The sequence below is a fragment of the Phasianus colchicus genome, chromosome 1, assembly GCF_987193195.1.
Source record: "Phasianus colchicus chromosome 1, bPhaCol1.hap1.1, whole genome shotgun sequence".
NCBI classification, from domain to species: domain Eukaryota; kingdom Metazoa; phylum Chordata; class Aves; order Galliformes; family Phasianidae; genus Phasianus; species Phasianus colchicus.
This window is the reverse complement of record NC_143436.1, coordinates 124,206,299-124,226,826: the sequence shown is the minus strand read 5'-3', so window position 1 is coordinate 124,226,826 and position 20,528 is coordinate 124,206,299. Positions and strand designations below refer to the sequence as shown.

The following is a 20,528-nucleotide window of genomic DNA, read 5'->3' as shown; positions in this document are numbered from 1 at the left end:
ACTCAGAAAAGCACTGCCTCCATATTCCCTTGCAATCCCGGGGATCAATTTATCACCTCAGAACAACCTGTCATCTGGGAGAAGCACTGTTTTCAATTAAGCATAAGCAAGTTTAATGTACTTTGCAACCATGAAACCATATATATTTGCAACTATGGAAGAACATCATTTATATCACAGACTCCACCACAGAACAAATCTTTACTTATTAGAGTGAATTTGATTGCTAAATGGAAAAGTGTGGTAACAAGAGCATTGCAAATAGGAAGTTTAATGTTGCTCTGAAAAAAAAAAAAAGTTCCAGCTTAAAGTTTCTCTGAATGTTAGCTTCTTCCTAGCTCAAATTATTAGAAGCCAGTCATCATGCTTTCACGTGTCATTTCTACACATAAGCTTAACTGTTTGTATCTAAGTTGCAGTGTTATGTCATTTCCATGAGGGCTATCCCTGCCATGGGAGTGATCTTCAATCACAATTTCCAAGATAGTTTTTGTAGCATGAAATATAATTTGTAGGTCTTCCTATTTGATAACGTACAGTAGCTTTTGATTATAGTAGTATGTATTTCTGTAGTTGCTTACCAGAAAGGTAAAGCTAAGGAAATATTTCACTTTATCTTTAATGGACTGTGGCAGCCAAACTGAAAATACTGCAAGCCTTGCTTCATGAACCATTCCAAACCATTTTCCCCCATTCTGACACATAATACGACTTTTCCTATCTGTTAAAACAAGCATTTGGAATGGTAATACTAATACTGCTGCAAAGTGCCATATCAGTAAAATCCTACATACTGCACATGTGTATTTTCCTAAGTTTCTTTATAACACTAGCATGCACATACAGATCCCAGTGTCCTATGGGGTCAGGCTACTACATGTGCTATTGTCAAGTGGTACACGAGGCTCCTTCTTGCTGTGTCTGGGGACAAACTCACTTATTACTACATTTTTGAGCTGGATCTTTCTATCAGCAAGCCTGTGCCACCAACAAATTGTACATACTGTGAAAATTAGTTATTGAAATAAAAAAGCATTTGGTTTCACATTTTACCCTACTTTTTCCATATAGGCACTTTAGGGTTCCATTTGCACTCTCTGCAACTTGCTGTGTAATTGGGGAAGGAAGAGGTCAGCATGGAACATGATGGAAAGTCAATCAGTTTGACATTCAGAGCCAAGGTACCTTTCCAGAGCTTTTAAAAGTACTTGTACTTGGAAGTTTCAGGAGAGTGTTAACCACTAAAGGAACATTTTGTAGACGTCGACTCTCTAAAAACAATTAATGCTTTAATTTTTAAGCTCCTTACATAAAACAAAGCAAACCAAGTTAACTCTCCTGTTCTTTGAAACATTGAGGCAATATCACCTGGTTCTGGGTTCTCCTATTTCCAATGGAAGACAGTGCCTGCACTGAACTGCTTCAGAGTTTAAAAAAAGAAAATTGCCAATTTTTTGATATTAGGCTCCTTTAAGGCAGCCATCAATAAGTATCTAGTAAATGGTGACTTTCTAGCTTTAAATACACCGTTGACTCAGCCTGCTTTAGATAAAAAGTTGAATAAACTACTCGTGTTAATTGGAAGAAGTTCAGCTGAATAACCTTCAAATTGAAGACGCCTGCATCTGATGTTCACTGAGGCTCTTTTACTGAAATGGACTTTTTCTTTTTTTTTTCTTAAATGAAAATTGCCTGCATGGAGCTTATTGTCAAAAAAAAAAAAAAAAAAGACAGATCTATATCAAGGCAAATTGAAACGTATCAGAATAGCCCAATTAACACACTGCCTATGGTATACAGTATGTAAGCCATTTAGCGTTGAGAATCCACAGCCTCCAGCATTTCTGCCATCACGTTAATTACACTTACTAGGGGCTGAGCAGGTGGCAGCAGTAAGATTTGAAAAGACAATTCCTTAATGTGAAGGAGTATAACACCTACAGAAGCTGTACAAAGGAAAAAGAGATCTATGCAATTATTTCCCAGCACTGTAAATTAATTGCACGTCTAATTTTAGGCACAGGGCTTTCCTGGATCCTTACACCTTGTCTTAAAAAGACTGCAGGAGACAGGAAAGGAAACTCTCCACTCCTTCCAAAGGGAGTGGGTAGGGCTGCACTGGGAGCTGCTGTGAGCAGGCCTCGATGGTGGGTGCTGAGGGTAGAGACCCCCACGTGCTTCCAGGACTGAACAGATGCCATGCACGGTCCATTCAAACACACATTTTTATTTCATAGAATCACTGAAGTTGGAAGGACCACTAAGATCATCTAGCTCAACCATCAATCTATCACCACCATACAGCTAAATCACATCACTACGTCAAGCCACGTTGTTATGGCTTTGAGGAAGGAAAACAGTGCTCGTATGCAGAGCGCAGCGTTGATTAACAAGCGCTAACTTTTGGCTGAACAGGACCCAGTTCAGCCCCTTGGGCCCATCTGACCCACTAACCACTGCTTCCTAACTATTCTGCTATGGCGAAGTCTGACTGAAAAATGCAGAGCTTGCAAAGCAGAAGTACGTGACGCTTACGTCAGTTTTGCAAGGATTTCCTTAACAACATTATTGTGAAACGCCCTGTTTCCCCCACCCTCAAATTTATTGGTTTTAGATTAAACGTTTGTAACAAGGACGTAGCAACGAACGGAGCCTCTTTAGTGACTGAACAGGGAATACGTGGAAGTATCGGATAGACCGATTGCATCGCTCAAACGCCAGCAATTATTTTATAGCAATTTCTCATTTCTCTAAAGAGAAAAGGCAGGGAGAAAGTGCAGGGTATTTGGAAGACTGCAAAAAAATGCTGAATCTTTGTGATGTTAGAGAAGAAAACGCTTTTCTTCCAAATGCTGTCTGTCCAAGTAAGCATCTCCTTCCAAAAAGATAATCCCCATTTCTTTCCCGGAGGTTTGTTTCAGATATGCTCCCCTAAAACACAAGTATTTCACATGCACTTGAAGTTTGAGCAGATTTTGTGCTTTTCTAAGGACTTGCAACAGCAAACCCTATACCAAAGATAGAAGCGTAAAAAGCAGAGGCAGATGATTTGGAACAGAGTTAGTATTCTTTCCAAAGCAAAAGCAAAGGTGCCAGTATCACCTAGGAAAAGAGGTATGCCCTGCCTCTTACAGTGCTGCCACTGAGGCCTGACGCTGGCCTGAAGACCTAAAGCAAGCAGGAAAAACTGCAACTTTTCAAGATCAAAACAACAAACATGGAAGAGGGAAAACTTAAAATAAGTACCAGCCACTAAGTGGTCAGAAACCAAACAGTAAACAAAAGTCTCCAAAATAATAGCGGGTCTTGTGACTTTTTGAGCATTCAAGGACTACAACAGACAATGGCTGGATAGGAGCTAGAACAGACACTGAAGATTTTGTGGTGCCTAAGAACAATACACCCACAGCCCTCCGGAAGGATGCTAATCAGCCTCCAGCATAGAAAGCAAGGAGACAAGAGGGGAGACCCTATCGAAAGATGTGAAACATCTCTTGGGTAATAGAGATTAATGGCACCTTCCGAAAAACCTACTCTTGAAAAGGGAAAAGGGACAGGCATGCTTGGAGATTATCAACACTCCATCACTTCATAGGACTTAGTGATGTCTAAAATAACTTAGAAACAGAAAAAAAAAAAACACAGAACAAAACAACCAAACAAAACAACAACAATAACCAATAACAAAAACAGCTTGGTCTAAACCACAACATCTATGTACAACTCACACATTTGCTTTCACTTCCAATGGCTTCCAAAATGGGGGAATATCCAATATGAGTCTTGAAACTAAGGACTGGTTTCATTTCACTGCAGAGACAGCTCCCTCAGAGGAAAAGAAATAAGGCATGCTACAATGCATATTACAATTTTTTTTTTTTTCCCAGCAAAAAAGAGTTTCAATTTCTTAGCAGAGGAAGACCTTACTAGCGTAAGTATTCTGCTGTCTGGATTAATGAAAAAAACAAAAAAAGTTTCCTACTGTTTTTTGTTTCTGACAACATCAACTTCTTAACCACTATGAGAACAAGCGATGGTGGAAAAAGATAACTACCTAATCCAATACCAGATGGCATACCTATGTAGGGCACAGCACAAGGCAGGGCCATTGGGGCAGCTGGGCCAGTGTCCTGGAGATGAATTTGAAAAACCACTTTGGCAGCTTTCAGTGGGACCTGGCAGGAAAATGCTTTGAAAAACACACAGTACAGCTTCAGCATGATGGACACATCTTGCTAGTTGTGGCCTAATAACAAGACAACCTTCTCTAAGACACTTCTTTTTCAACGGCTTTACTGCAGTTTTCTGATGAATACTCACGTTCAAGCTTCCATGGTTTGAGATTAAAACTGTCTCATTCTCTTGCTTTTTCCTGAAGTTCCGACAAATGTATACAGAAAGCAACTTCCTTGAAGCCCAAAGAACTTTAATGCGATAACTCCTACGAGTCCTATTTTGTTATGTAAGCATTTCAGATGACACGCCATAGCGTTCCCTTTCACACCTCATTTTTTGCACCCACAGCTCTACCTCTTTAGAGTTCAGCTCCCACAAGGCAGTGGCAGCCATCAGTGAGCTCAGCAGCTTGTACCACTGCTCTGACAGCATCCCACCACAGTGCATGGTACAGGTTGGCCAAGCCCCTCTTCTCCCTCAGTCAGGTGCCTACAGATGATACCTAAGGGATACTACTGAAGGGAAGGGAAAGATTTCACAAAGTAAAATACTGCTAGAGTCAATAACCATGCCCTAATTCAAACCAGGCTCTTCTAAATCCGTTCAGGTTAATTTTAATTACTGTACAGCTCTTTCTGGGCATAAGCCAAAGGGGTTCACAGCAGAAATCACTTAGGAGGCAGGAAGCTGCTGTGCTGATTCGGTGAGCATCATGACCTGAATTGATTAGTATGTAGTGCTGCACGTTTACTTAAATCATCTCCAGCTTCTGCAGTCCTGATCTCACACTGATGGTTGCCACAGCTGTGAAGGAGAGAAAGGCCGGTGGTAAAACCTCCTCTTGAACAGAGGGAAGTTTAGCATTATTGGTATTATTATTACCATAAAAGGAAAGAAGCTATGCAGCCTAGGCAGAACACTACCAAATATTCACACTAAGTAACTCTTGCCCCACTGGGTATATAGTAGTTGTGACTGACTTCAATGCAGAGCCACCTCATCATGGAGCTTATTATAAGTGTAGGGTATGTCATGAATATACACAAACTCAAGGAAGACTGCTTTATCTAGTGCTACTGTTAGGCCTTTCATTGCATCTGGGCAATAATAAGACATAAAGCAGATACTAGGAGAAGAAAATCTAGCCTTATTTCATACTCAATCCAGAAAGGATATACAGAAGGACCATGCTCCAAACCCCAGATGCTCTATACTTGTTATATGTTGTTGAGCCTCAACATATAACCCACACCAGGGATGCCAACAGTGGGTACATAACTAAAGCTGGCTGCTCTCCTCTCTTCCTTCATGCTCTGTATATCATTAACTTCAGCGCTTAAGAGAAACACAGTATATTTATTTTGGCAGGTCATGGTCAAGGAAGAAAGGAAGTTTTGAAGATAAAAAGAGCAAAAGCTCCTTAAAATCTTGACCTAGGGGAAGGATTTAAAATGAATAGCCAGCATCTCCTGGCAGGAAGCACCAGTACCTGAAATGCAGTGCTGCTGTCAGCGGGGTGCTCCCCCCAGCTGTCCTCTGCAGGACAGACAGAGGTACACAGCAGCTGTCGTGCCTAAAGGCTTTAAGCATCACAGCTTTGGCTTCCACCAGAAGAGGAAGGACTCTGATGGAAGTCCACTTGTGACTACAGAAGTCATGTGAGAGCCCACAAGCCAAATCCTGAACATCCTCAGACTCCATGTAGCAGTTAGGATCAATTCAGATTTGGGATACTGTAGTGATATCAGAAAGTTATCCCAATGCCAAGAAAATACTACCAACATGGAAAATAAAGCATTTTTCTCCTATGTTTAAACTCGACTGAAAAGAAAACTCTCCATAAAGATGTAACAGTCTGATGCAAATGCTAAGCACAAGTGTTGGAGCAATGAAACATATGCAGTGAAAAGCTTGACATATTTTCTGAGCAAGGCAACAGAAAACACTTCATTTACAAGGTACATGCCCTAACAGAAGGGACATTTCACACGTACAGAAGAAGGCAGACTACTGACCATGTGGAAAGTGGGCACAGCAGTCACGCTTTTCCTGATGAAAGCAAAAAGGCATGTTTTCCTCCTACTATTCTTACCATCCTCTTCCCTGAAAAAACAAAGAGTTAAGGAGCAAATATTTTCATGAGGATGACAGTAGATGAGAACTTAAGCAGGAATTATTGCATTTTCTAAATTTCCAAACCTGCATTATATCAGAGGAAGGAACACTTCAAGATTTCACATGGTGGCTGCTAACAACGTCTCCCCTCCTGCATGTCCTTATGAAGCCCGTGGTAGGAGTTCCCCAAGGAGTTCTGCACAGGACTCATTTAGCACACCAGAGCAAAAAGGAGCAGAGATACTACATTTCCAAGCAGCTGCTGTGTGGTCTTTTTAATTATTATTATTTCTTTGGTTGTTGTTTGTTTCTTTTAAAAACAGAAACTCGGGGTTTGTTTCCATTCTCATCCTTTAATTAAATTGTGAAATCGTGGAATCATAGAATTCTTTGAGTTGGAAGGGACCTTTAAAGGTCATCTAGTCCAACTCCCCCATTTTCAACCATGTTGAGAAAGAAGGAATATTCCCAATTCTCAAATTCATTTGAACAGAATTCTTTCTAAGGAGTGGGGCAGACTTCAGCTGACTTCCATTAATGTGGAGGGTCCTTCTACACAAAAGAAACAGCAATCTTACTAATTTTACTAATAAACTATCAAAAAAAAAAAAGTTCTGTCAACCAGAAGCATTTTGGCAGAGGAAGAAACAGACAGGGCTGAATACAGTAGTACATTCCTCATTTCTTTTCTTTGTATGTTCTTCTAACAACAGAAAATATTCAGCATATTCAGTAATTAACATATTTATACACTAGGCTTTAACAACAGCTGGGGCATCCCTATTAGCCACTTAATATTCCATGTGTACCATGCCCTCCAGTTACTGCGGCAAGAGAAACACAGGCCCTTAATGGCCCTCCAGGAAATCCCTTCATTTTGATTTGAGAGAGCATCTTCTGACATTCTGTTTATTTTAAAACTGTTTCTCCCAACCTTCCCACTGTTTTCTTTCTCCAACAGGGGTACACCGTACGCTTTGAAGCAGATGACAGCTAGCTGCTATCACAGAGAGATGTCATCCACAGAAAGCACGTCTGCACGTGCCAAGCGCATCGCCTGCCTGGACCACAGCAGCTCTCACCTACTGCTCATGGCACGTGTGTGTGAACACAGCAAGTGCCTTGGCCATCAGTCCACTGAGAGAGCATTCAATGGAGGATTGAGTGTCGACACAAAATCGTCCAAAAGGCAGGAGGAGACGGATCAGATAAAATCTGACACTATGCGAGGAAAAACAATGAGGAAAACAAAACCATGGAATTACTACACACAAGGGAGTACACTCACTCACATTGCAACTACGGGATCGGTATGAGCCAGAAGGAGAAATAAACAAAACCAGTGGTCTCTGGGAAAGGAGCATTTAAGAGCACCTATAAAAAAAGCAGGGATAATAGGGACTGAGAACAGCTTACCCACAGATGTGCACCCTGCATACAAATCTCAAAAGAGAAGCAAATCAGGAGGGAAGGACAGGGCTATGGCCATGAGGTCCAATGCTTCCTCCTCTCTGTGAGAAACAGCCTAACCCACGCCAGGGAGCTGATTTAACGGGGAGCACACGTGACTGTTTGCAAGAAAACTGCCATGGGAAGCCCCAGAAAATCCAGAAATAAAGTTTCACAAGAAAAAAAAAAAATCATTTCAATGAAATCTACAGGCTATTTGAAGCTAAAATCATTTCAGTCTTGACGAAAGCTGTTACCTCATTAAAGCTTTCTTTTATTTCCACCCACTACTCAAATAGTTACCTTCAGTCTGCCACGGCTGCTCTAAATTACTAGCACTTTCAAGTGATTTTTCTGCTTCCTGATTCTTTTCAGCCCCTCTTAGAGGAATAAGAGGAATCCAATATGTCATAGATTACCATGACTTCTCAAATGTGGTGTTGCAAACATATGAGTGGCAGATAGGACCAGAAAACCTCATAGCGGAATTTGAGGAGGAAGTTAAAGAGCAAATATCTACTATAGGCTTTCTATAGCTCAAATTCGAGGAGAAAAACAGGTATTTTTTAAACTGTTTAAAAATAATTTAAAGGGGGAACTAAAAATAACAGGCTATAAAAACAAAATTACTTATCCGGCTATTTTTCATGCCAAGTCATTACAGTTTCTAGACGCTAGCTGAAACGTGGGATTTTCATCATACAATTACTGTGCATGAGAAATTGCCATTTTAATTTCAGTCTGGAATGGGTAGCCCTGGCCAAATCAGTCAAGCAAAGCCCTCTCATTGTACTTGCTTACATCAAATTCTGGTTTAATGGAACATTTATCAGCTTTAGCACCTAGTAACTTCATTAGCTGGGGAGCAGGCAATAACAAATTATGCAATGGGTTTTGTTATATTCCCCTGGTGCGGTATGAGAAATATCTCAGAGATTTCCAGAGTCCTGGCTTTTGCACCAGCCCCCGTCACAGAGCTGGAGCAGATGTTGTAGGAAGTGTTGTTTGGGCCACCTTACAAATCGTGGGCTCTTGACAGATGTGCTGGAGCAGCTCCCTGTGCCTGCACCATGAGTTCTCGGCTTCGTGTACTCCCACTAGTCAGCTCTTACTCCCAAAGTTTTGGCTTCTTTTTGTAATGCATGTCTAAGCAGCTCAAGAAAACCATTTGATTTCCCATGAGGGAAGTTCTATGTGGCAAACTTATTCTCAGCTGCGTTACTAGCAAGTACAACAACACTTCTTACACTTTAGTTTGGGGAAGAGCATGACATTTATGTCAATGCAGTTTGGCCAGTGTAAGCATTAGTCTACATGTAAACAGGAATCAACTGAAGTCTCTGAAAAGTACTTAAAAAGAAAAAAAACAACAAGCAACCAAACAAAAAACCCCATGGCCTTTTAATATAAAGCACTGAAGATCCAGGCCACTGTTCTAGTTTTTCATGCTTGCATGGTATTTGTAGGCATGATGCTTTCAGGATTTTCCTGCAGTAAATCCCAAGTGAAGTTCATAGAAGCTAGGATTTAAACAGCTGTAAAAAGACATCTTAACTTGAACAAAGCACTATCTTCAGGTGCAAAATCATAGAATCACAGAATCTTTGGGTTGGAAGGGACCTCAGAACCCATCCAGCCCCAACCCCTGCCATGGGCAGGGCTGCCCTCCACCAGCTCAGGCTGCCCAGGGCCCCATCCAACCTGGCCTTGAGCACCTCCACGGATGGGGCACCACAGCTCTTACCGCTCTCTGAGTAAAGAAATTTCCTCCTCCTCCTCGACCTAATCAAAATCTCCCCTATTTTAGTTTAAAGCCATTTCCCCTCGTCCTGTCGCTACCTGCCTGTGTAAAAACTCAGACTCCCTCCTGCTTATAAGCCCTCTTCAATTGCTGGAAGGCCACAATGAGGTCTCCCCATAGCCTTCTCTTCTCCAGGCTCAACAGGCCCAGTTCCCTCAACCTTTCTTCACAGGAGAGGTGCTCCAGCCCTCTGATCATCTTCATGACCTTTTCTGGACCCGCTCCAACAGGTCTGCATCCTTCTGGTTCTGTAGGCCCCATGCCTGAATACAGTACTTCAGGTGGGGCCTCACAAAGGCAGAGGGAAGGGGGACAATTCCCTCCCTCTCCCAGCTGCCACCCTCCTTATGATGGAACCCCGGATACAGTTGGCCTCTGAAACCTGAAGCACACACTCCTGGCTCACATCAAGCTTTTAGTCCACCAAAAAAAAAATAACTGTAGTGCACCAGAAAGTAAAACACACAGAAACCTAGAGAATTTAAAAATCTCAGTGCAAAATCTCTCTTGAAAAGAAGCCAAGTTTCAAGATCACCAGGCCACCCTCAGCAGCTTTGTTCCCACTTGCTCTGCAGTTTATCGTGTGCACACTCCCTATATTTTAGGATTAGAAGCCTCGAAGAATTTTCTAGTGTGCAAGCTGACAAAAACGTACATTACAAGGTAGAGTGAAAGTATATCGGAGAGCTCAAGTTAGCTCCCACTTGCTGGCAGGCTAAGGAAGGCAGATTCTTTCTTGAGTAGCCACACTCCCATCATTTACTCTGTTTCACAGATCTCCCTGGACACCAGGCCAGTCGTACTCTTAACACCAGGTGTGCTCCCTAACTGGCAGCGCCCAAACCAGCAGCAGAAAGGCAATGACTGTTCTATGCTCTCATTCAAATGCTAAAACAAACCAACAAACAAAAAAAAAAACACCACATAAAATTATGAGAGCCATGTCTTAAACTGGATATCCAAAACAGTTTGAACTTTCAAGAAGTTCATCATCCACATCCCCACTACTTGTGAATCATAGTCCTTTTTGAAATTCTTCCACCCCAGGCCAAAAAAAAAAAAAAAACCACCAACAAACACAAAGCAAAAATACATTCCTGAAAGCCACTTTCTTTACATATTCTTGCAGGCTAAAACTTCCAAGCACCATGTGCATTCAAAGATCAAAACAAATACACACAAATGGTGCACAGCGAAGCATCATCCTGCATCACTCAATGGCTCTGATTCAAGCACACCTTTCTATTAATGAAATGTAAGCTCCATTCACACTTTGAAATTGCTGCTAGACAAATAGCTAAAAAAAAAAAAAAAAAGGAGAACAAAAGACCTTGATTCTCAAAGTTCCCTGCACAGCTTGCAAATGTTTCCCAGGCCACAACTCTAGTGCAACCTTTTTAGCCTGAAGCCCAAGAGACAAGTAATTGTGGAGAAGGAGTGCCAAAGCACTAAAACAACATGGCAATAGAACGCAGTAGAGTAGTGAGCACTAAGCAGTGCACAGGATGTGAGCTGTTAGAATGAGCAGTCAACCATTTCTCATTCCCACTGCTTTCTGCTGTGCTTACATGGGATGGTAATGGGACATGCTGAAGGGCACAGCTTAGCCAAGGCCACCCCACCACAAGTTCACATCTAATTGCAGAAGAAGGGCAAGAAGAAGTCCATGAGACTAGGATCCAGCCCAGGCACTGTCACCAGGAGTCAGCTCCCTCCAGGCCACATAGCACTGCCTATAACCTGGATGATGCCACTGTACCACTCCATGGCTCTTTGGGTTGTCCTTCACCCTCTCTAGATATTTATGTTGCAGTCTTCCCAGTGCCAGCTTCTGGATCTGTACAGAGTGCAACAGGCTCATCTGTGACCCGTGTACTTGTTACAACATCTTGGTTGCCCCTGCCTGTCAGAGACAGCCTTTCCTCAGACTTGCCTGCCACAGCTCAAAGCCAAGCTCACCTGCTCCAGCTCTCATCACTCCCAGATTGCACAGGGCAGGGAAGTGTGCCATGACGTCAAGCACAATGGGTGCAAGGTGTACTGAGAACAGGGCTTCTCTGTGATCATCTTCAATTCATTTTAACTTAGTCCAAAATACATTTAGGGCTAACTCTTGGTTTTGACAGTAATGACTCTGGTAGCAACAGTCCTGAAAAACATAGCTGCTGAACAAATACCATATGAAAAAATGATGCTTGCAACACCACAACTACTGGCAGAAAAGCATAGGAGTCAACCTGAGAAAAGATACCTGGCTGGAGAGAAATAATGCAATGCTTTAAGTGCTTTAAACACTGGATGTGACACATAGGTTTCAGCTGGTTGAAGAAGATCTAGAGATACACTGAAGGCAATGGATAATGAAAGCACTCCCACTGCTCAGCTCCCCAGGGGGTGAAATCCTTAACCAGGAGTATATTTTGGAAATGTGACATTTCCAGATCCACCTGATGTATCATCATCCTCAGAGGGGACAGCAGATGTCCTGTATCACTGAACCACGCACTTAGAAAACGGACAAGAGAGAATCTGTAAATAGGGTGAAACCTCAAATTATTTAGGACACTGGGAAACAGCTGAAATGCACAACATTTTCCTCTCCATTTCCTCCTCAGGCAGGAAAGTTTACATCAAGAAGGCAAATTTAATCACTTTTCAGTAGCCTTAAACGGGTCTCGTGGAGACAGGGAAAGGATGGCAGTATAAAATTTTACACTTCTCCAGTTAAATATATTTAAGAGGTGCAAGATTTAATAGAATACGGACTACAAGACCTTGTAATTGAAATCTAGCCACCCTTAATGACCAATACTAATCAGATTTTACTATTACCGGGACACACAAAAGACTACAGCTCCTGCCTGGACAAAGTGAATAGTTGACAGAAAGAACGAGGGCTGATTTTCTCTCAGGATTTACCCCCAGCTGCTTATAATAAGAAAGCCTAGCTTGTGGAATATCTGAACCTCCTGTGAAGACACTTTACAGCAAGGTGAGGACTTGGTTCCACACGTGGAAAGAGCATGTAAGGTACTTCTGAAGTTGACAGAGATGGTCCACACGGGGCATGGGCCATTGCTGGGATAGGGGAGAATCACACCAAGCTGCTGGAGCCCTGGGACCCCACAGGCTGGTGGTTGTCACAGAGCAGTCATGGGCATAGCATCCAAGGGGAGGCACACAGGGCAGTACGGTGGAGAAGAAAGAAGAAAAGTTATAAAACTATGGGATTACAGTCATTCACGTACTGCTTTTCTAGGTTTTTGGAACGAAGCTGTTTTGCAGTTTTTGTTCATTTTGTAAAGCATTGGCCACACCTCCCAGGTGAGGCACTGCAATATCAAGGCGGCTGTTGTAGCACAGGATGCACAAAGCACTATAGTGGTTAGTAATGACAACCCTAGAATCAATGTGAACCATAAATGTCAGTAACTACAACAAACCCAACTTTTCCAAAGTGCTGAGTGAGCCAATAGCCCAGTGCACTCCATGGCAGCAGCTCCAAAAAGGAAAAAAAAAAAAAATCAGTCATGGCAGGCCAGCCTAACACAAAAGTTTTGCACAAGTAAGGACAATTCAAAGGGTCCTAATTAGAAACAGCCAAACACATCCTCGTGATTGGGATGGGAGGCTGCACACCAGCCCTGGTCCCACAGCCCTGGCCATGGTGAGGCTGTTACGCAACACACCAACAACGCACTGCATTCACCATGGACCAGTTCGCTGCTACAAAGGCTCCATTGCTGTGAGCTCTGTTTGCAACATCCCATCTGAGGATGTCCCTGCACCCGGTGGGTCACAGCACAGCCACCCATGGGCTCAGTGCTGCTAAGCCAAGAAGCTGGCAGACGCGGGTCCTTGGGCCATTGTCACCAGCAAGGAGTTCAATAGGTGCTTCTTTCTTTCCAGTCCTCTTTTCTCAGTTGCTCCATGAAGGACAACGCACCCACTGGGGTACAACCTGTACACTGCCTGCACACCTATGGCCCACGACTCGTGAGGCTGTGTTCGGGCTCTTCTGAGTTTCCAGCACAGTAATACAGATTGGCTTCTTCAAGTGAACCACTTTTGAAGACCTGGAGCAGCTTTTTGGTTTTGAAACCTGAGCCAGTTACTGCACAGACAAAGCTATCTAACAAAATGCATACTCTCACACCTCAAATAGGATGCTGTGATCCAGAGAAGGCTTCTCTTTCAGTAACAACACACTGCAAAACTCTTCCCCCCCTCTCCCCTCCTCCCATCCCCATCCTGAGGTCCCTCTGACATCAATCCACAGCAGCAAAGCAAAAGCCTATGTTAAGAGAAGGACAACAGATGCGGGAGTGGCTGTAACTTCACAGCTTCATTTAATATCAATTTCAGAAGTTTACAGTGGAAACAGTCTAAGAAGTGACTACAGGAATGCACACACAAAACCCACGCTTGTCAATACATACAGATAATTCAGCCGCTTGCTGTATCACAGCTGAGCAGCGGGAAGAATCGGTGCCGTAACACACATCTAAAGGGTGTTGGAAACTTCGGCAGAGCTCAGGAACGGGGCCACAGTGCCGCAGGAGCCAGAGCCCAAACCGGTTAATAAGCAGTTAGAAAGTAAGGAATGAGGTGATGCGAATTAATTTAACTAAGTAGCAACCGTAGGAATTCTGTCAGCTTCCCCCGGCTGGGCAATTAAATTCTCTTTTATTCCTCCCCTCTTAATTAAAACCGGAGGCAGCGCCACAGAGGCGCGCTGTTACACAGGGACGCGCTGAGCGCTGCGCACCGCGGCGCTTCCCGCCCGCCCAACTTCCCCGCGCTCCGATTCATTCCGTGCGCTGCCGCTCGGGGGGAGACCGGGGACGGCCGGACGGCGCCCGCACTCAGCCCCTCCCGCACGCCCGAAGAAGCCTCCAAACCCCCGCCCGATCCCGAGCTCCAAGCGAGGCTGAGCCGGGGACGGCACCGCTTCCCAGGACCCTAAGGGCGCTGAGGCCAGCGAGCCCCCCGCACCTGCCCCCTCCTCCAGCCCGGCTCGCTTACCCATGGCTGGCTCCGGTCTCCCGAGCCGTGCGGGGCGCTGCGGGGAGCAGGCGGGCGTTCGCCGTGCCGGGCTGGGCTGGGCTGGGCTGGGCTGAGCCGGGCTAGGCTGGGCTGGGCTGGGCTGAGCCGGGCTAGGCTGGGCTGGGCTGGGCTGGGCGGGAGGCGCGGCGGAGAGCAGCGGCCGCAGCGCGCACACTGCCGGGCTCCGCTCGCCTCGGGCAGCTGCGGCGCGGCCGGAGGGGCGGAGACGGCCCCGCCCGCACCGCCCGGGGGCCCGGCCCGGCTCGGCGCTGCTCGGCCCGGGGCAGGGAGGCGGAGCGCCGCCCCGCGACAGCGCCGGGCAGTGCTGCTGAAACCGCGGTCCGGCCGCGCGAGTGGGGTCTTGGTTCCTCCGGGGGAAGTGGGAGGGCAGCCCCAAGAACCAACGAAGTGGGCTGGAAGTGTTTGCGGGCGCGTGGAACCCTTCCACGGCCAGATGCGATGGAGGCAGAACTCGTCGTGTCGCCCAGTTCTGCCCCATGCCAACAGGTGTGAGGCAGAGCAGCAAGGTCAGAGCTCCATCCAGCCATGCTGATGTTCTGGGTTTGGCCATCATATTCAACCATTAAATTCAGAAGGAGGTTCAGGTTGGATATCAGGAAGCATTTCTTCTCATAAAGAGCAGTGATGCAGTGGCACGGGCTGCCCAGGGAGGAGGTGGAGTCACCGTCCCTGGAGGTGTTCAAGGACTGTGTAGATGTGGCACTGAGGGACATGGTTAGTGGGCACGGTGTGATGGGTTGGTAGTTGGACTAGGTGATCTTACTGGTCTTTTCTAACCTTAGTGATTCTATGATTCTGTGATCTGGTGAATAAGTACCCTTGTCATTCAAATCATTGAATCATAGAATGGTTTGAGTTGGAAGGGACCCTTACAAGCTCAAGTATCCACCATCTCTTTGGGCAACTTATTCCAGTGCCTTACAACCCTTACTGTAAAAAAGCTTTTCCTTATGTCCGATTAAATCTTCCCTCTTTTAGTTTGGAGCCGTTTTCCCTTGTCCTGTCACAACAGACTCTGCTAAAGAGTCTGTCCCTTTCTTTCTTACAGCTCCTCTTTAAATACTGAATGTCTCCACAAAACCTTGAACTCTCCTCCCAGCAGAAGTAAGCCATTTTATAGAGAGAGGAAAATATCATACCCAAGCTTGTCACTGGCAAGCTGTTCCCAGTCTTCTTGGGATCTAAAGCAGATGAGCTACACAGCCTTGAATAAGGAGATCATGATGGAAATGACACTGAGTTGCACTAAATAGCACTGAAGTCATTGAATCATTATGGTTGGAAAATGCATGTAAGATCATCTAGTCCAACCACCAGCTCATCCCCACCATGCCCACTATGTCCCTCAGTGCCACATCCACACATTTCTTGCACACCTGCAGGGATAAAATCCAGAAGGAGCTGAAGGCAAGTGGTAACAACACCCTGCTGTGTTCAGTTTAGTATCAGGAGCAGCTGATTCTGGTTCTGGCTGTGCTTGTGGTCATGGGCACCCCTGCCCTGCAGAAAGCCAAGGGCCATTTTGCATCCCAGAAGCTGACCAACACAGCCAATGCCAGCTGCTGAGTATGTGGGCTTGCTGCAAAGCAGGGAGGAAGAAGCATTCCTATAAGATGTGCTAAGGAGAGAGGCCTGCTTTCCTTGATGGGCCATCCCCAGGACTGCTGTTCATTTTCCCTCCAAAGCACAGCAGAGAGCAGCTGTCCAAATATTGGCCACGGCTCTGCAGTCAGTGGGGATTTCCACTTGCAGATCCCAAGTCTGGGGGGCAGAGGGGTGTATGGGGCTTGCAGCCCCTCGACCTAAAGGAAGGGACAGCACTCAGCGAGGCCAGGAAGGCAGGACCACGGGGGCAGGAAAACTTGGCTTCTGCAGGACAGCACATCAGAACTGTGATGCCTGCAGAAATAGCTACTGGTTACATGGACTGTGCTCTACACCCTCACACTTTTATCCAGTGCTTAAAGGAAAAGAGAGACAGGCAGAGGTGTGCGGCTTCTCAGCCAACCCTGGTGGCCAAACAACTCCTCCATGGGAAGTTATTCTGGAAGCCTGGTTAATCCCACAGCCACCAAGGGGTAACAGCAGGACCTGGTGCTGCTGCAAGCTAGAACTGTAAAGGGCAAAGTGAAGGCTGCAATTCTGTGCTGATTGATGTAATTTATTGCCTATGCTGGGTGCTTGAAACCTTTTCCATAGCCCGGGTAACAAACCGCAAACATTTCTGTGTTTGTTAACAGTGGACTCAGTGGTTACTTGTGAATATTTCTTCTGACTACAGCACCAGCCGTGCCAATGGGCAGCAGTCATTTCCAATTTCCAGAGGGTTGGAGTATATAGGGAGCCTCTCTTATACTTGATTTTACAAAACCGCAGCAAATCTCCAAAACCATGTAAAACCAGAGGCTTATGAGCCAGCTTCCCTTTTGATGCTATCACCAATATATTTTGGGGTTAAGGGAAGCAGAAGTGCTAACATCCGATTTTAGTTCTCTGTGTTCTCTGTGGCCTTCCCCTATGAATTTGGCACTCCTCTCTGTCCTGAGCTCAAGAGATTCCCTCGCAGCCAAGGCCTGCTGGGGCCCTTCTCTCCCATGTGATCTCCTGCTCACAGCAGCGCTACAGAAGCCATGGATGTTAAAGAGAAATAGATGACAATTGAATCTCTTCGTACTGTCATCTGCGTGCAATGGAGCAGTGACCTTTCCATGCTTTGAACTCAGCATCTCGGTGTAGATTAAGGAGAATGACTCACGCTCTCCTGTGTCCTTTGTACCTTTTATGTGAAGTTGATCTGCTTTAGACTCCCACTGCTGCTACCAAAGCCCCTTCTCAATGCTTGCTACACAGAGCAGCTTAGAAAGTTCATATAGCCAAATGCTGAGCAAAATGGTTCAGATCATTGGCCCTGTGTGGTCTGGGGAAAAAGAGGGAAAAGGAAAGATGAAAAGCAAGAAGTGGTTTGGTAGTTTAGCTAGCACATAGAAGTCCTCTACTGGAAATTAACATTCACGTACAATAGCATATGGAATAGATGTTCTTCAAAATCAAAACTGTTTCTTATTACCAAGTAGGTCACATTTTCAGCAACCTCAATATGTAAATATCAGCAGTGATTACTTTAGAATAGATATAATTATATATTCAACAGAATGCATAATTTTTCCCAATGAACTGCTGTTAATTTTGTCTGAAAATTAGTGATTACCACTTTGGTGTTAATTACAGAGTGCTAAATACATCCTTAGTGTTAAAAGATAGACTTCTCTGTTTCATACAGCCCAAGTTGATTGTGAAATAGCTAGTGTCACTTAGTGATTTTAAAGAAAATAAATAGAAGGTATTGTAAATGAAGGATAATGCTTTGATCAGGACTTCTGGCAACTCAGGAGTCATCTTTCATTTAATGGCTCTGCATGCTGGGCCTTACTTGCTCTGTATTTTGCTCTTATGTGCATGGGTGTTCTGTGGCACAGGCTGCCCAGGGAGGTGGTGGAGTCACCGTCCCTGGAGGTGTTCAGGAACCGTGTGGATGTGGCACTGAGGGACGTGATTAGTGGACATGGTGTGATGGGCTGGTGGTTGGACTAGATAATCTTAGAGGGCTTTTCCAATGTTAATTGATTCTATGATTCTATGAGAGATCTGAGTTTAGAGAAAGCACCAGAAAGAGGACAGAAGAATCAGCCATGGTATTTCATATTCTGAATGCACACACTTGCTTCTATACCTTCACCTCTCTGCGCTTTTTAGCTGGTAGGGAGCCATGAAAGAGGTAATGTGAGGTCTGAAAGTGGGTGGATGGTCTTAGTAAAGCATTACACGGAGTGGGAAGCTTGTGAGTGAAAAGATCTCTGAAGACTGAAGTCTGTTATACAGAACAAACACAAGCTGGTATGAATTTCCTCAAAACTGGAGCCCACCTGCTTTCGTCCTCCCTTTATGAATCTGTGAAATGTGGATGGAAAACCTTGACAACCCCTCCTCCAAAGGAGGAGAAAAAAATCTGGCCTTCTCACGGTAGAATGATCCCAGTAAAGGCATCCTTCCACAGGCTTCATTTTAATACGTTTAGGTTCAGAAATGCATTTGAGCTTGGCCGAAGATGTAAGGTTTGATCTAACAGACTTGGGTGTAAACATTTATTGGAGTGCTTTGTCACATTATTGCTGTGTTGTGAAGTAAGGATCCTGTGGGCTGGAGGGGCCACTCTACTGTCTTTAGGAGGAGCTGACTCAGATGTATGAGTTATCCAACACTTTGATTAGTACCAGAGGGAAGATCTAAATGTGGAATAGTTTGCAAATGGAAAAACCAGACGAGGGAATATGCATACCCATACAACGTCAGTATTCAACTTCAGAGTAACTTCTGTGTGAGCATATATGTGCTCATTGCAATATCCTGAAAATAATTGCATACATATGTACAACAGCCACACCCTCCAGCAGTATCAATAGACTTACCCTAAGTTTTATGTTGAGTTGCAAATTAACGGAATAGACTTTATTTCAGGAGTGTTGAACACATGGCTGCCATCCAACAACTTCAGCATGGCACCCACCCAAGAAATCTCTCTAAGGCAGCCTAATCAGGACAGGACTCCTGGCAAAAGCACATTTTGAGACAAGGCTCTCTCTCTTTTTCCAAAGTAGAAAACTCCTTTGATGGCACTTGCAGAGAGAGAGCATTTAAGAACATTCTCAGGTGCCTTCTTGTTTTTTTTTTTTTTCAAACTGACTCAAAGAGCACGGAAGGAAAATTGCAGAACTCATTTTAACACTTCTCCTGGATCCAGTTGGACAGTGAAGGTTGAGTAACAGCCAGCTGATTTCATTTTAGTTCTTTTTTGTTTTTTGTTTTTTGTTTTTTTTTCACTTCTGTCAATAGGGAAAAGCTCATAACTTACTACAGAAGGTTTTAATTCTTCTCTGTAAACATCAGTGGTGCCTTAGACCTAAACGGTGTCAGAAAGCTGAGTTAAATTCTTTCATAGTGGGCTACCCAGCTTTAGTTTTTCACTATTACACATTTCATAATGCTGGTTTAGGATTTTGTAATTGTTTTGGTTTTTTGTTTTTACCCACTGTTTTATTGCTTCTGTACTACTGTTCTTGCATTGCACAGTCCAGTTCTTCCAAAAAGCTGTCCTCAGAGCTGTGGTTTGTGGCAAAAATGTGATATGCAGGAGAAAAGATGGGAGTGATTCAACAGCAGCAGTACAGCTGATTGAGTGTGCCCAACAGCACAGTGCAAAGGGACTGCAAGGGATGGATGGCCTGGGCTGCTGCAGTCCTGCAGATTCTTCACCAGTAGTTAACAAATGAGAATGAGTTGCAAACTCATAGAATCATAGAACCACAGAATTACAGAATGGCTTGGGTTGGAAGGGACCTTAAAGCCCATCCAGTTCCATTCCCCTGCCACCTAGATCAGTCTGCCCAGGGCCCCATCTAATCTAGCCTTCTATGCCAGACTATGAAGTGTGGTTTTAGAATGAAAGTGTGGTTTCAGGTCTGCTGACATAATGGAAACATTTAGCCTCCTTCTGACTTCATAGCCAGCCAAACGCCTTAAAATTGCCAGAAATGTGACATTCAGAAATAATAATAATAATAATAATAATAATAATAATAATAATAATAATAATAAGTGCAATTCTGATCAGATGAATGACAGCCCTCCAGGAAAGCCCAACAAGGATGAGAGTGCAATGGAAGAACTTGAAAAATAACAATGAGATCAAGTTTGATGTTAAATCTTGGTTTCAGAGAGTTAGTTTGAAATCTCATGCTCCAGACTAATAAATATTTTTTTAAAAATTATCCAAACACCTATTTTAAACATAAACATTTTCGTCCCATTTTCAATCTAGACATTGATTTTTTTGCAAATGTGTGAGCACATGATTAAAAATAAA

At 44.2% G+C, this 20,528-nt stretch overlaps 1 protein-coding gene across 2 annotated transcripts in view; it reads right to left on the bottom strand.

Annotated features, from left to right (window-relative positions):
* Positions 1-14,794, bottom strand: part of GPM6B (glycoprotein M6B) — a 106,805-nt gene extending 92,011 nt beyond the window's left edge. Inside the window, exon 1 of one of the 2 annotated variants that reach the window (XM_090125439.1) lies at positions 14,567-14,794. In XM_090125439.1, coding sequence (XP_089981565.1) covers positions 14,567-14,570 — 4 coding nt within the window. In that variant the 5' untranslated portion in view covers positions 14,571-14,794. The remainder of the gene's footprint in view (positions 1-14,566) is intronic. The other variant, XM_031596092.2, reaches the window with a different exon arrangement.
* Positions 14,795-20,528: the final 5,734 nt, after the last annotated feature.